The sequence below is a fragment of the Dunckerocampus dactyliophorus genome, chromosome 10 (genome assembly GCF_027744805.1).
Source record: "Dunckerocampus dactyliophorus isolate RoL2022-P2 chromosome 10, RoL_Ddac_1.1, whole genome shotgun sequence".
Lineage (NCBI taxonomy): Eukaryota > Metazoa > Chordata > Actinopteri > Syngnathiformes > Syngnathidae > Dunckerocampus > Dunckerocampus dactyliophorus.
In genome coordinates, this window is record NC_072828.1 from 1,951,076 (window position 1) to 1,967,500 (window position 16,425).

Consider the following 16,425-nt stretch of genomic DNA (forward strand, 5'->3'; position numbering starts at 1 on the left):
AGCACTTCCTCAATAACTGCATAAAATGACGCAAATAGTCACACGGAGGGTGCGAGGTTTTTATCTTCTCCAATATAGTTTATTTACATCTGCTTAAAACCAATTACAATACAAATGTAGAGGACAGAAAAGTGTCTTATAACACGCTCAAATGAAGAAAAATACATTTCCAATGTTAACAGAATGAATGCAGACATTCCTTAGAAATAAAATCAGTTGCTCTTAGCGTCTCCAAGTAAATCACTCTGTCAACTTTTCAGCCAAATTGTTGTGCAATCAGCCCCCCCAAGCAGAGAGCAGGTGTGAGGCGGGCCAGAAGACTTCAGAAAAATAAAGAAAAACTGCTAAGCTCACTTCAGTTACGTCAAGATGAATTCTTTTTACTTCCTACAGTCGGGTTGGGGAGGAGACTCCACAAAATAAAATCTGTTTTTGAGCGTGTTTATTCTCTCACTGTGCCACACTTTGAAAAAGCCCTGCAATGGATCAATGACTGGATATTTGAGGGGCTATCCACACTCACACTGGCTTTATGCTTTCAGCCTCCCTTCCATTCTGGGTGCCCGCAAACGCCGTTTTCTTCAAAACAGCTTCCAGAGTGGGAAAATCTCAACACCGGCTTGTTGTTTCATGTAGACAGCCCAAACGGCTGGACTAGTAAACGCTAGAAGGGCTGTACTGATAAATGCCAGTAGGGCCTGCCAGGTACTAGTAGACGCTAGTAGGGACGGCAGGTATTAGTAGATGCTAGTAGGGCCTCCAATAGGGCTGCGAGGTACTAGTAGACCTGAGTAGGGCCGCCAGGTACTAGTAGACACTAGTAGGACCCACCATGTACTAGTAGACGTCAGTTGGGCTGCCAGGTACTACTTGTAGTAGAGGCTAGTAGAGACACCAATAGGGCCGCCTGGTACTGTTAGACACTAGTAGGGCCCACCATGTACTCATAGACGGCAGTAGAGCTGCCAGGTACTAGTAGAGGCTAGTAGGGCCACCAATAGGGCCGCCTGGTACTAGTAGACACTAGTAGGGCTGCCAGTAGGGCCGCCAGGTACTAGCAATGACGTCACCAATCCATCGCCTTCACCTGACCATAGCTGATATTTTGTCTTATTCTCCAAAAGGACTCGCAGATGTAATTCCACTTTGTCCTAAGTCTAGATGAGCCTTGGAAAGTGAAAGATGGACTTATGTGGATGCCTTCTTTCTTTTTCTAGAGTTTGGTGTGTAACGTGGTTCCGTCTGCGTGTCTGCTTACAGCGCCACACCCTGGTGTGCCTTGTGTTTTCCATCCTTCTCACCCAGCCATGCCTTCCCGTCTGGATGCAACTACAGTGGTCCCGTCTGGATGCAACTACAGTGGTACCTCGGTTAACGTCCACCCCGGTTAGCGCGTTTTTCAGTCAACATCAAAATTTTGCCTTGGTTTGCGGTTCGCCTGCTTGGTTGCCGTTCAAAATGGCGCGTGGTTTGTTTACGCTGCCATCTTGGATCACGCGCCCAAGACAAAATTTCACGATGCTTGCATGTGATGATGCAATGCATTGTGGGCCGCGGCCACCATTTTTAGGGCACCAACGTTTGTTTACATCAGACTTGCTGCTGCCAGACAGAGATTCCCATTCATGGCCTGATTTGGTCCCACCAAACAGCAGGCATGACCCTTAGCTTCATTAATTCTGTGTTGTTTTGTGTTAACATTTCTAGGTGTCTGGAAGGGATGGATTGGATTGGATTGATTTTCTATGTCTTTTGGAATGGATTAATGACCAATTAACCAAGGCACCACTCTATTTACTCATCTGGAACAGTGTGGATGCAATTTTCTTTCAACCCACCAAAATAAAGCATTGTGGACAGGGCCTCAGTCATACAGTACTTGTTCCTGCCTCAAGCAGGAAGCTGAAGTGCTTTGATTTCATTCTTATTTTAAGTTGTCCTGTTGAACCTTTTTGGGGTTTTTTCAAACAACTTTGCAGGAATTTCTACTTTTTCAACATGACAGATGTGTACGTTTATACTGCATGTCGTCGTCGTGCTGCCGAGCGTCTGCTGCCACTCGCCCACCTCTTTCTCCCAGACGCACGAAGCGCTGCGGTGTCTCCTGCAGCAACTTCTGCTGTGGTTTGTCTACTGTGACTAATGAGAGATGCATTAGAGCCGTTAGTGTGCGGGTAGAATGAAACGGAATGATGCAATCAGCAGGTCTACATCTTTTTCATGTCTACTGCACACATGTCTACATCTGAAGTACTGATCATGTGGGGGAAAGGAGCTTCGGTTCCTAAATGCGCCCGTCGGCCTCTGCATTCTGCAGCACGTGTGGCAAGAGTGTTTAAAGTCTGAACATTTTAAATTGTGACATTCTACCAGATTCTAAATGATCAAGCTGCCCTTTTGGACATCAAGCCCTCACGGCTTCTTCCTTCTTGTCCTTTTTGCCCTCCCCCTCGCCTTCGCCTGTGTCACCCATGTCCCGTCTGCGTTTGCGGTTGCGAGCGCCGGCCTTGGACACGGGCAGGGAGTCCATGCCGAGGACCTTGTGGATCTGGCGGAAGGCAAGCAGGCGTAGCGCATGCTGCAGTCAAAGACAACGCAGCAGTCAGATATGCTTGTCATTAATAAAAACTTGCTGGGTGGGACATTCTCAGTTCACCTGTGCGCTGGCGGTGAGGTACTCCCTGTCTTCAGCCTTCATGCCCTGCAGGGCGTCTGTGGGCTCTCTCTCGCAAGGATCCCACAACCCGGTGCCATCTGTGAAAAGGGTCCAGGTGTCAACGCAAAGCTCATCAACGCGCATCACGGGTTAGTTGCACCTGAAAGCAGGATGCCGGTGGCCAAGCATTCCAGCACCCTGCGCAGGGCCTCTCCTGGGCTGAGCGGGCCCGTCGCACTGCTGATGACCTTCTCCACCAGCAGCTCCATCGCCTGGAAGATGGCAGGGTTTAAAAGAGCCGTGCATAGCAAAGGTGCCAAAACTCTACGAGGAATTCATGTACATTTAGATCAAGTCAACCTTCATATGCACAAAATAAAGTTGTGTTCGCAGTTGCAACCATCAGAGGGCACAACCATTTCACTGCCTAAACATGCTGCAAAAGAAATCTATTACAGGGCTTCAGATTGGCTATATAAACATGGAACCTACCAAAAGAAAGATTAGACTCCCGTTTTTCATTGGGAAAAAGGTTTGCTTCTACCTTTTTGCGTTCTTTAGTAATCAGCAGTAGAACATAGGTAAGTTTCAAGAAGATATCAGTTCCTGACTAAAAAAGGGAAAAATGCAGCTTTTTGTGAAAAGATACATTTCAAGCATAACTTTCACTTTGACACAAATTTGTTGTGCTTTTGTGACAACTCAAATATCTAAACAACTATACCACAACATAAAAAAACAAAAAAAGGGCTGCAGTTCATTTACAAATATAACACCATGAACTATTTACAATTTTCACATTCGAAACTAAACTGCGTGTGTGCAGCATGTGTTCCTGTGCATGCATTAAAATTTCACGTGTAAAAGAGCCATGCCGAGCTCTTATCAAATGCACTTCTGCCACCTTGTGGCTGTTTTGATGGCTTAAAGCTGCTCTGTGACATCCTTTAGTGTGCACTTGTGTCATCACCCCTTTTTGTCTCTCACGCAAAAAAACGCGTAAGACGTATAAATACTAGGGGTGCTCTGATAGATCGGCATCGGCCGATTTCCGTGAATAAGCAAGTATCGGCATATGCCGATCAGCTCCGCCCCCATTGCTGCAGCCAGCCAATAGCGAGCGTCTCCCGCCCACTTTCCCTTCAAAGCCAAAACAAGCATGTCTACCGTGTGGGACTTCATCGTTGTGAGAGTGACACAAGTTATGGACCCTGCGAAACACGCCTTAAACAGCTTTAGTTTGGTGCGGCATTTGGGGGGCGGGCACTTGGCAGGGTGTGGTGAGGGAGGGTGGTGGCTAATTAGCCAAAACGCGGGACACGCGCCTGTGAGAGCCCGAACAGTGGTTGGAATAGTCGGGCTGGACGGCCGGATGTAGTCGGCGGTGGAGGAAAACTGGGTTTGCAGACTGCCTGGCGTCCTGCTGGATGCTCTTGCATCCAAAGTCTCCTTAAAGAGTAAGTCAAATATGTTTTTGTCCAAATGGATGGTTCCCCTTTCATATCATATAACCCATGGGTCACAATGTGAGAACACTAAAAAGAAATGCATTGTGAGTTGTGGATACCAGCATTTTGTTCATGTTCTGGTAAAACAAACATACTCGTTTTATTTAAAAACGTACACTTAATCTATGTGATCGGAATGGGCCCATTTCACTCGTGGATGATCGGTATCGGCAGCATAAAAACCTGATCGGAGCATTCCTAATAAATACATCTTTTGGATCAGGTGTTCTGGTTTATAAAAACGTATAAATACACCTTTGGTATTGAAGACGCAACCCCCCCTCCCCTACTTGCTCCAAATGGTGTTGGAAAAGTGAACCTGTTCACGTGAATGAGACACGCAGAGGCCCGCATTGTTTGCACATAGGTTGGAGTGCGTTCACGACTGGCCACACATTTCAAAAAGTTCTTTGCAAACTGGCACGGTTACTTCACACCTGTTAACCAACAATTTACTCACTGGCACGCCAAACTGCGTACCACCGCAGGGACAAAGTGCGTGCAGGTGCAAACGATCGTTGATGAGGGGGTGATGTTTACAACAACGATGAGCTCACCCAGATGGGCATCTTCCCCCAGACGGGCACGCGCTGACATAAATCACGCAGGACTCGAATGATGATCACGCAGGACTGCAGACCGTTGGCACGAGCCTTCAGAGAGACCATCAAGGAGATGAGATAACTCCAACTCCTATACTGAATTCAGGCTCAACACTGATGTCAAGATGCTTGCACAGCTTTTACCTGAAACCATTTGGCATGGCGGAGAGCGGCCAGGTGTTCCAGACATTTCTTCTTATTCAGAAGATCCGGAGGGTCCATCTCTGCTACGTCTGGTGGAGACAATGTGCGGATGCTCAAAGATGATAACTGTGAGACCGCCACAATCAGCACACATTGCTTTACATGACTAACATGTGACCAGAGAGTTCTTCTGCGCCTTTAAAATGTGGCTTGTTTAGTTAAGCTTGTGCAAATAAAGAAATCAGAGAGTGAGGGTGGTAACTTTCAAATAAGGAGCTACACTGGCTTGATGTTATAAACACTGTGACAGTATATGATTATATTGTTACCGTTATCAATCGTCTTTCAGAGTGGCAGAAACAAACACACGACAGAGGCACATGCAAAAGTAAGCGTGTCCTTCATCAGACAACACTTTAGGACCAGTGTGAAGGATTTAGTGGCACCTAGTGGTGAGGTTGCAGATCAGGTTGCACGGTCTAATAATACGTGGGCCAAATCTTACAAACAGAGCAACCCAAACCTCAGTGAAACATTAACGCCCGTCTGACACTGTCAATCCCAACTGACCAGCAGTAGGCTCCATTATTAAGACACATCTCTCGTTATTGGAACTGATGAGATTCAGTTTCCTAGTAGAACCGCTAATGTTTTCCACACTGGTCCTTTAAATGTGACTGCAGCACGTTTGACATAGTTAGCAGGCCAGTACGGTACAAGAGATATCACTTCCTGTGTCTGTGTCACACCAGGTCAACCCACTACATTAGAAACATCTGCTTTGTCTTTGGGATTCCCTATTTGATGAGCCCCTTTAAAAAATACAAACGTGCCCTGGACCTCCTTGGAAATGTCTTTAAAAGCTGATGGTGTTCCCCAAGGAATCCTTTGCTGGCACTGATACTCCAAGCAGAGAAGGCACAGCCACCCACGGCATCGCCAGTGAGCGTCATTGGTTTGGGGGTCAGTGTGCCTTCCCTGCTATGGCATGTAAACATCCATGTTATAAAAACTGCCCCTGCATGCTTCCGTGTCTGCCAATAAACACAAACAACAACAAATACTCACTGATAAAAATGTCAACCAAGGAGATGAGGACAATTAGTAATAATAAAACAGTGTTGTCTCTTTCAAAAATCAACCAAAAAACATGCTGGTGTGTTGTTCTTGAAAGGAAAAGTGCACTTTTCTGGGGGGAATTTTGCCCAGCATCCACAATGCTTATGTGAGACATGAACACACGTCTTTCTCTTTTCTGTGCTTTCTAAAGATATAAAAACAGGTAAAAAGAGGCGTAATTGGATGCACCTATTCAGCCTAGAGAGCCTTCTAAAAAACCTTCTCCAGTTCCATAATGTCACCTGCGTATTAACCAAGCTGCAGCAATTGTTACCACGATTGTTAGGGGTGTCACAAGATCTCATAAAATGTGACTTTAATAAGATTTCTCATTCTTAACAAAGGCACAGTAATCACAGAATAAATGAAAATGATAATGATGATAAAAATGATAATTTTGTAATTTTGCTGGCCTCCATATATTGCCATGTGGATGTTTTCCTCGTCTCTTGCCTCCAAAAGGTGCAGGAAGAGGATTCACTCTGTGCATTGGTTCAGCACCAAGACGCTCCACAGAACACCAGCGTTCCACAGAACAACGGAGTGAGACCTCTCCTCAGTCGTACCATCGCTGTCTTTGTGGGGCAGACATACTGTACACAGCAGTGCAGCAAGGGAGCCTCGTGAGGAGCAATGCAAGCAAGGTCATGTAGTAGAAATTAGGAGGAAAAAAGATGACTGCAAAGCCAAAATTGGTTAAATAAAACTTGTGCGTCCAGTTATATTTTTTCAGTGGACTCACGTAGTCCATGTTATCATGAATGTACCTGTTACTACATGCTCACAGCATGCATAGAAGCCCATAAAACCTTGGTGGAGCTTTTTGGAGGTGTTTTCCCATTACATGTATTAATTAGCTGTCTCTTTGTAGCTCTTTTTATTGCTTTAGAGGGCACAGAAAAAAGAAGACATGTGTTTATGTCTCACATCAAGATTGTGGATGACGGGGAAAAATGTCCAAAAAAGTGCACTTTTCCTTTAAGAAGCAAGAAAGTCGGTTATGACAAGAACGTGATGACAAATTTAGCAATTTTTGCAAAACTGCTCAAGAAAAATGTATTGATTGCTGCCAGATAAGCTTTCCAATGCACAGTAAAACACATGCGACGGGAAAATACTGCAAATTAAAAATGCTGCAATCGCATACCAAGAGGTTAGCCACGGCTACCAGGATGTTAGCCTTTTATGTACTTGTTCAACTCTTGGCGGTACAAATGGGCTACCCTGTACTGTACTGTACTTACCCTGACTGTAAAATACTTCGTTTTAAATCTCTCAGGTCTGGCAGCCCTGGTAGCCTGGCTAACAGCTGTCGTACCACTTCTCTCATGCAGTTGGTGGGGGTTTGTATTAGGGTGGTATTTTTTGCATTTGCATTTTTAATTATCTTTAATTTTCCCGTTGCCTGTGTTTTTTGGTGTTCATGTTCTTTTGGTTTAGGATCATTTGTGTGTTCTGTGCATTTGCGCCTCGCGGCCACAGTACTACTTGCTATACTAGCGGTGTCCAATGTGCGGCCCGGGGCCCATTTGTAGCCGGCGGCTGTTTCTTTATATGACAAACAAAGACAAGGGCAAAAATGGGCAAATCAGCAGCCATTTTACAAGAAATAGTCAAATATTAAGAGAAAAATATGTTGTTGTTTTTTTAAGTTTAATGAGAAACAAAAAGCAAGGTTATCGCTTTTTGGAAAATTAGGTTGGGGGAAAAGTTGCAATATTGTGGGAATAAAGTCAAAATAATATGGTAACAATGTCATAATATAATCAAAAGAAAATTGACAAAGATTATTGAAGAAAAAAGTTTAAATATTTGAAATATTTAAATAAAAAAACAAAAACAGCAGCAAGAAATGGGGAAAAAAGAGCCAAGAGTCAAGCTGACACTAACAGGCTTATCCATATACAGTCAAACCTGTCTTAGCAGCCACCCGTATAGAACGGCCACCTGCCTATAGCGGCCACTGGCAAATCCCCCGCAGGAAATTTCCGTGTTATAGACCCTGTGTATAGCAGTCACCTGTCTAACGTGGCCAGCGGCCACCCATTTTGTCTCCCTTGGTCAATATCTGACCGCATATAGCGGCCAAAATGCCGACTCAAACAGAAGCTTCATGCACGAAAAAGTTTGTTTTTTTAAGCAATGAATGAAGCCGTCATGTTACGTTATTACTGAGTCCTAGTTCGACATAAAAAAGCCGTCTTCTTACTTTGCAATGCCGCCCTGAAAAGATTCAATGACGGCGAAAGCGGTAATCTTCCCACTTTGCAATGCCGTGAATAGATTCTAAAATTGCCAAAACACCTGAATAAAACATCTAAAATATCACTTAATTACCGACTAATTAGAGATTAGAAGCCCATTCAATAAGAAAGGAGCGATGGTATTGTTAGTTTACGACGATCTTCGCACCTCCTCCGCACTCAATTGTTCACGCACACACCCATTCATGACTGCTTCACGCGTATCCTGTACATACTGTATATCCTCGGGCTCATTCACTAAAATGTTTATTTCTTGCTTTTAAAATCGTGTTTTAAAAAAAAAATCAAAGATGGAAATTTGTGACATTCTGCAGGACAGGAGCGAGCGTCCCCCGTCCTGCGCTCTTACTTGGCGGGCTGTGCCGAGGAAGAGGCAGCCGCTTCATGCTGCGGTCAATTAACATTTGTGATGGATAAAAGGCCAGCGCCGTCAAATGTGCGGTTCATTGTTATTGATATTACTAGTATCCTCACCGGAGCTGTTACCTAGATTTACCTACCTGCTTATGTGTCAACAGAGCATTTTCCCCTATGTCTCTTGGTTTTGCTCCAGTCTTTTTGTGAATACATGTTAATATGTGTGCGCATAAATTCAAAATGGCCCCCAACCTATAGCTCTATAGTGGCCACCTGTCTATAGCAGCCACTTTTGCCATTTCCCTTCAGTGGCCGCTATAGACAGGTTTGACTGTACTTTATATTACATCGCTGAGATACGTTTGAAATATATGTAACTTTTAAGCATGCTTTACAAAACATCCAAGTGGCAAAGTTGCATCCTTTCATTTTTGACCATGTGGCCCTCGCTGGAAAAACGTTTGGACACCCCTGTACCGGACCAAACTAAAGGGTCCATTGAGAGCGATGCTCGCCTGTTATGGACTAGCTGCAGTCCTGGCCTCCTATTGCACTCCCGTAATCATGGGACTGAAAGAAACACCTGCATTCAACATGTGGCTCGATACCTTTGTCCACGTAATCGTGATAGAATCGTTTTTTCAACCGTGTGTGTCGGAAGCGCGGTCAACAGGTCTCTCGCCTGTTCTTCTGTTTCTTGTTTATGAGTGTGTGCGTTCCTGAGCTAAACGCACACCTAGAGGCATAGAAAGGTCGGAGAGCCCGGCTTTGTATTCCCATGTTGTGGAAAGTAAAGATTGAGGGGCTTCATCGTGTAACAGCAAGAACAATGGGCAGTGGCTGGGGTGGGGGGTGAAAACATCGGGACAAATGAATGTGAAATTTCTCAATTTAGGGTTTAAAAGACAAAACAAAGTCAGGACGTCCAATATGTTTCCAATATATTTTAGGTGGCTCACGGGTGCAAAGGGCGGAGCGGATGGGGGGAGGGGGCTGGGGGGGAGCGGGGTTTGTACTGTGAGTGTGTTATTAGACACATCGCCAACATGTGCTTCTCTGGTACTGAAAGCTTTGGCTTCTCTAACCTTTCTCAGCCGCTTTTCCTCCTGCCTGCTTGTCCTTCTCGGCAGCAGGGTCGTCCCTCATGAGCGGCGAGGTGAGAGAAACCGTCACCTGCATTACGGGCTCCTTGCTCGATAATATGACGATGTTCGCCTCCTCGGGGTGAGCCTGCACCTCATACTGATCTTCAGAAAATGTCTGCCGGTTAAAAGGACACTTGGAATTACTCACTACAGAGGAGGTGGCGGGTAAAAAGCCTCATTGCGCCACCATAAGGTGGCAAGGCTTTAACACTTCTCATGAATACAGTTCTCCTTTGACAACATTACAGAAGAGAAGGAGTGGACAGTTTATGAAAGCCCGTGTCTCACTCTGTAGGATTCATGTGTCCTAACCAGGCAGGACATCTAAAGATCAGCGAATCAAACATGACGTAAACAGCAGGGAGGGCTGAGGTGGGTTACGTCTGCATATTATATCCTTCAAGTTGGCGTCCTCTGACTGGTGACGTACAGATTTCACAATAACAATACATTGTTATTGTACAAAGTCCTGAAAGCCACAGTGAAAGAGGTTGGATACGAAATGCACGGGCCCTGAAGCTTTAGTTCTCCTGCAATGCAAAAAAAAAAATCTTTGTTCCTTCTTAAATAAGTTAATATTAGTGACATCTGGTGAGAATCCAGCACAGTACTGATCACATAACCTGCAAAATGACCAAGCATTCATTTAATTTCTACAGTAATGACCTTCAACCTTGGTCGGCCCCTGCAAAATACACAGAAAATCAGGCAGCATGGAAAGACGTAAGTAAGTTTCCTTACCGCCAGTTTTTTGGGCAGTTGCTTCGCGATGCTCTTGAGCAAAGTGACGCTGGGTTTTTTCGCCGCCAGCAGGATGAGTTGAACATTCGTGTCGCCCCGGAGCAGCAGGCCCTTGGACAGGATGCCCACCCGCATCACACCTTTTAGCAGCCGTGCTGAGCTCTCAGTGCTATCCAGGGAAGACGGAACACATGCTGCACCATTAAATACTGAATACAATCGGATGGAATTTGGATTTAGCCCAACACTTACTGAGCTGTATACAGTGGTACCTCAGTTACCGTCCACCCTGGTTAGCACCTTTTTCAGTTAACATCCACACTTTCTGCTAAAATGTTCCCTTGGCTTGTTTCATTCACCCGCTTGCTGAGCGTCAAAAATAGTGTCTCATTTGTTTACAATCGTGTGCGATACTTGCACAAGATCGCGCAATGCATCGTGGCCCGCAGGCACCATTTTAGGGCAACAGCATTTGTTTATATCGGAGTTGCTGCGCCAGAGAGAGATTCATTAGCCTCTTCTGATGAGGTTTTACCAGCAGCGTGAATAGTAAACACTAGTACAGTAGTACCCTGATTTCGGGGCACCGCCTCCGCTCTCATCTCATTGGCTGATCATCGGGGCACCGCCTATGCTCTCATCTCATTGGCTGACTTATACAGCACGTACGTGAGTTTGTGTGAGAGACAGGCTTGTCCCTTCAACCTCCTTCCTCTTCGTAGTCACCCTGAAACTAACTTAAACAATTAAGTTAAGTTACAAATTAAAATTTTGCACACAGCTTTATCGTGTAGTGCGTGTGCGTTTGTCTGTGAGACCAGCTGACTCTTAGACTCTTTAAGGCTGGTCCTCCTCCTTCCTGCCTCCACTTGAGCTCCTGATCAAGACATCCGTGAACAGTAGGATTGTTTTTGTTTTTCAATTTTATTCATTTACAGTAATCTTATTTATTAGCTTATTTTATATTGGAATGTTACTCTACTATGTTTATGCTAACGTCTTCTTATATTTTCCCACCATATGTGGTGGACTTTGAATATTTTGAAGTGCCAAAGGGGTGAGTTTGGGAAGATCTTGGAACGGATTAGGCTATTTACATGTATTTTATGCTTCGTATAACATAAAAACCCTATAACATAAAGGTTCTCTGAACGGATTATTTACGTTGTTGGGGCGTCTACTGTATATCAGTAGGCCTGTCACAATAACAAATTATGCTGGTCGATGGTTGTGCCACAAATTACTGTCGATAAGCGATATTATCGACAACATTTTTTGAGACAACTTCTCCATTATTGTCATCAGAGGTGTAATTCACGTTTGAACCACTAGATAGTACTCAAGTATCACGTACCTGTGTGAGCCACAGTAGCTTTGATGTCCTCCAACACATCTTCTTTCACTCGGTTATAGGAATTGTTGTTTGTGACATGTATGTTCTCCCAGGCAATTTGTACTGTCTGTCAAACATTTGTCACATTTTCCAAAAATGTTGGCTTTTCAACCGTATTGAATGGTTGCATTTCTTTTGCATGTAGCGAGCCACACTGTCTGTGAGCGCGCACCATTTGGCACTATATATTTTTATTTTATTATTTTGTTTTATTTATTTATTTATTTTTTATGTTTATATTTACATTGCTGACCAAACGCCTCAGTAAGCGTTGGCTGTTGGGACAAAGGCTCTGCTGTACCTCAGCTGTATTTTTTTTTCCCAGTTGGGAAATCTGAAAAGGATGATTGTGTTTCAGGTGTGCATCCAAGTTGGTCGTGTTGCCCTGCTTCCTCATCGCTAATTTCGAAGAAATGCAACCTATCGGTTCATCGTGCATGCCCTCACCTTGTTCATTCTGTTGAAAACCAAAATACTCCCACACTGGGGCTGTTGCGTTCGCCTTAGAAACCATCGCTTCTGTGCCTTCAATCATGTTAGCATATGCTGGCTAACTTGTTGCTGGCACTCTGTATCCATTCACTTGTAGCCCCGCCTCTACAAAGAGGCTGAATGAGAGGACAGGAGGTCTCACTCTCTCTGTTCACTCCACTATAGAACCAGAACCAATGCACACAGACATATGCAGAGTGAATCCTCTTGTGTGGTACAGAGGAATGAGCAGATGAAACACATGCATACATGCACATGTCAATTTATCAAGGGTGTCATAGTTATCGACCTGTTTTTTGTTTTTTTTGCTTGATTAATCGATTTAGCCATTATTGTGATAGGCCTATATATCAGTTTGGACTGTTTAGACAGCACAGTGAATCATGTGCAATAAGAAGTGGGTCACACCAAACCTACTATGGGACTTGAGTGAGGCCGCTGCTCCTCCTTTTGACTTTCCAGATGTGGGCAATGTTTGGGAAAAAGCCCACAGTTTCGAAGATGCTAGACTGGTTGGCACCACGATTCCACAGATGTAACAGTTAGTCAACGTCAAAGCAACATGTGTCTAGGCCATGTAAGCAAAGAGTCCAACCTCAAGACAACAGGTTCGCGTAATGGTTTGCAAACCCAAACTCTGACCTGCTATGATGCTTGCTGGTTGTAATAAAGTTCACTTTGTTCAACTGGCTTGCCTCATTGGATCTGCTTCTCCATCACATCATCTTGTAGTTTGGAAAGATGGAAGGCCTGATTACACATCACTGCACAAAAGAGAAAGGCGATGGACCGTACCAAGACAAGGCTGCAAGACCTGCCGATGTTACAGCTTAAGGAGAAGGCCGTGGTCGTTTCAAAAAGGTACCTTTAGTTATATCAGCCATTAAAGAACAAGAAACTGAAGAAACTGAAGAAACAAGGGTGCTCTAATCATTTTTTCCATGACTGTATATTAAAGGGCAAGGTGCATGTTTATTGGTTCTAGAACGCTAATATTTAGTTTGACATTTTTTTACATTTGTGCAATTTGTGATTGCAACAGAATAATGTCTTTATTTTGTGTTTTTTTTGGGTTGTTTTTCCCAACAGAAGTAGGTAAATGTGATGTTAAATGTTCACTTGTCCATTCATTTGTCATTAGTGATTATTTTTGCATCATTTTCTGCATGTAAAACTAGAATGATTGTCTTTAAAAATGTGTTTCAACATTTTGGGGTGTCTGGAACGGATTCATCGATTATTTTCTTTGGTCAGAGTCCATTTTGGTTTGAGTCGGACCTTCTGGAACGGATTAATGATGCTAACCAAGGCACCACTGTACATTACATGTACATATATTTTTTATTTTAAAAATTAAAATAATCATTTGTACCATTATGTATTACTAAAGCATTTATTTGTGTATTTTATTGATGTCTTGTTAATGGCATCGGATTATGCTTAGGTCAAAAGTGCACTTTTTTTTGGCATTTTGTCCATCATCCACAATCCTTATGTGAGACATGAACACACATCTTTCTCTTTTTTGTGCGTTGTAAAGATATAAAAACAGCTAAAAAGAGGCAGCTAGGAATGCACGTAATGGACACACCTATTCCGCGTATAAAGCCTTCCGAAAAAAACCTGCAAAAAGCGCCAACGAGGCTCCATTTCCATAATGTGAGCTGCATATGAACCACATTGTTATTATTGCTATTAACATTGTCGCCCAAGAACTACGTTACTGGCGTAGTGACACCTCCACACCGGCTAGCTACTAGTCCGCTAGCGACTAGCTCCAGCACACACTCGCTCACAATGCCTCAGGCCACTAGCAAAAGGTAACGCTACTTATTGGATCTGCCGCCACTGCTGCTATGGTTTTGCTTTTGACGCTAGGTGTAGCATTCCTTTCTGTGTTGCTACAGTATGTGAACTCAATGCTCCCAGGAAGGAAGTTCCGCTAATGCTTAAAATGAGCAAAATACTGCATTAAGTATTACATGTTATCATGAATGTACCTGTTAGTACATGCTCACAGCATGGATAGAAAACATTTTTTGAGGTGTTTTGATAGCAGGCTTACTAGGCGGAATAGGTGTGTACCATTACGTGTATTAATGACCTGCATCTTTTTACCTGTTTTTATATCTTCAACAGAAAAGAGAAAGACAAGTGTCCTACATAAGGATTGTGGATGATGGGCAAAATTGCATTAAAAAAGTGCACGTTTCCTTTAAATGCGGACAGACCCCACAATCTTACCTGTTTTGGTCTTTACTTTCAGTAGCAGCAGTAACGTCGGGTGTCACGACTTTCTCCAGCAGGGTGTCTGACACTAGTTTCAGGGCTCGCTCCGAGTGGGAGACTATCCTCTGAACAGCCTGCAGCTCCTCCTCGCCTGGGTAAATGGTAGCATGCTTGGCCATGACGTGGCGGTCGTCGGGCGAGTCAGGCCGACGCACGCACGGCTTATGTGAACATGTAAAAAAAAAAACAAAAAAAACACGGCAACTATCAGCTATTAATCCATCATGTCGACATCAACCGACCCATTTTCAACAAAATCGACTTGAGTGGGCACTTGTTAGTACAGTGCTCCCTCATTTATGGCAGGGGTTAGGTCCCCAAAATAGCCCACAATAAGTGGGTTGTGGGTTTTGTCGGGGAGAAAACTTGCAACCATACAGCGTTCAGAGTCACACGCGCTTAGCTTCTTCTGTTTCTTCTATTGTTTACAGTATCGGCAGTGGGCAGTGCAGACAGAAGAGCAAGAAGAGAGAGAGAGAGACATTGCCTCGTGCAAAAGCACAGGACTACAATATTAAACTTCCCACAATGCAATTCTTTTTAAAGGAACCCTGTAATAACAAGAACACAGTGGACCGGGACTTGATGAGTTTGTCCACCAAGACGGGTTGTCAACATGAACAGGTTCCACCGTACAGCATACAGTCGTCGCTCATAATATCGCAGTTCCATTATCGCTATATCACAGTTCTAAAAAATTAATGAATTAATGAAAGATGGCTATTTGGTGGTAGACTATGGTCTACTATTAGTCCAAACATATTGAAATACAAGTGAAATGTTGTATTCTGGTCACTAGGTGGCAGTAATGTCCCGTTATTACCAGGGCTGTAAAAAATACCTAAAACCTAATACCTAATTTTTAGCTTAATTAATGCACACACATCATGGCAAGCCACAGCTCTCTTATTATGATGACAGACAGCGACCGCCGCTCTTTTATAGCTTTATTCTGACGTGAACAAATCAACAGCAGTGCAATTCCAACACCATATACTGCATGTATATCCTGCTCTAAACAAACATGCCTCTACTCCATTCATTGCAACAACACTTCCTCTCTGTCACAAGACAGAACACGAGATGCGTTCATGGACACTCCAAACATCACAACAACAACTTTATTATGCGTGTATGGGTGGTCAAAATAAAGAGAAATGCAATGAAAATCAATAAGTGGACATTCTTATCACTCTTCTTAACGCAGAAAAACAATATGCTGCATTTAAGTGTGCTCGGAAATCCCAGAAAATTCACTCAAAACATAAATTCAACTTAAATGACGTGGTGTCTTTGAACGCAGCTCCTCATTGCTCATAACAACACAGTTGGTCTGATTCAAATATTCTGCTATTAAAGAAACCAGTGTTAGGTAAATAGCTTTTCAGACATGTGTGCCATCTCTTAACTTGATTTAAATTTTAAGTTAGTTTGGCCCATACAAATATATAGAATCCTGCCCTGTCATTTATCTTTCTTTCAATAAAATACAGTCAAAATGGGCATATTCCAGATGTAATGGTAATGGTTTAAATTTGGACTGGTTTTAACAATTGGACTGATCGTTCTGTCATGCTTGTTTATGTTTTTATTTATTAGTTATTATTACACTGATTATTATATAAAAATATGGCATAGAATGCAGGAAGTGAACAATATGTACTGTACAATATGTGGAACAGATGGGGGGTAGGATTAAATAAGCTTTGCTTCTT

General features: G+C 43.5%; 1 protein-coding gene across 1 annotated transcript in view; it reads right to left on the reverse strand.

The window, feature by feature from the left end:
* Positions 1–57: 57 nt before the first annotated feature.
* zfr2 (zinc finger RNA binding protein 2) overlaps positions 58–16,425 on the reverse strand; it is a 35,056-nt gene continuing 18,688 nt past the window's right edge. Inside the window, exons 12-19 of the mRNA XM_054788812.1 lie at positions 14,666–14,871; positions 10,537–10,705; positions 9,736–9,910; positions 4,911–4,999; positions 4,722–4,817; positions 2,817–2,928; positions 2,657–2,754; positions 58–2,578 (exon numbers count right to left, since the gene is read on the reverse strand). Of these exons, the coding sequence (XP_054644787.1) occupies positions 2,405–2,578; positions 2,657–2,754; positions 2,817–2,928; positions 4,722–4,817; positions 4,911–4,999; positions 9,736–9,910; positions 10,537–10,705; positions 14,666–14,871 (1,119 nt within the window). The 3' untranslated portion in view covers positions 58–2,404. The remainder of the gene's footprint in view (positions 2,579–2,656; positions 2,755–2,816; positions 2,929–4,721; positions 4,818–4,910; positions 5,000–9,735; positions 9,911–10,536; positions 10,706–14,665; positions 14,872–16,425) is intronic.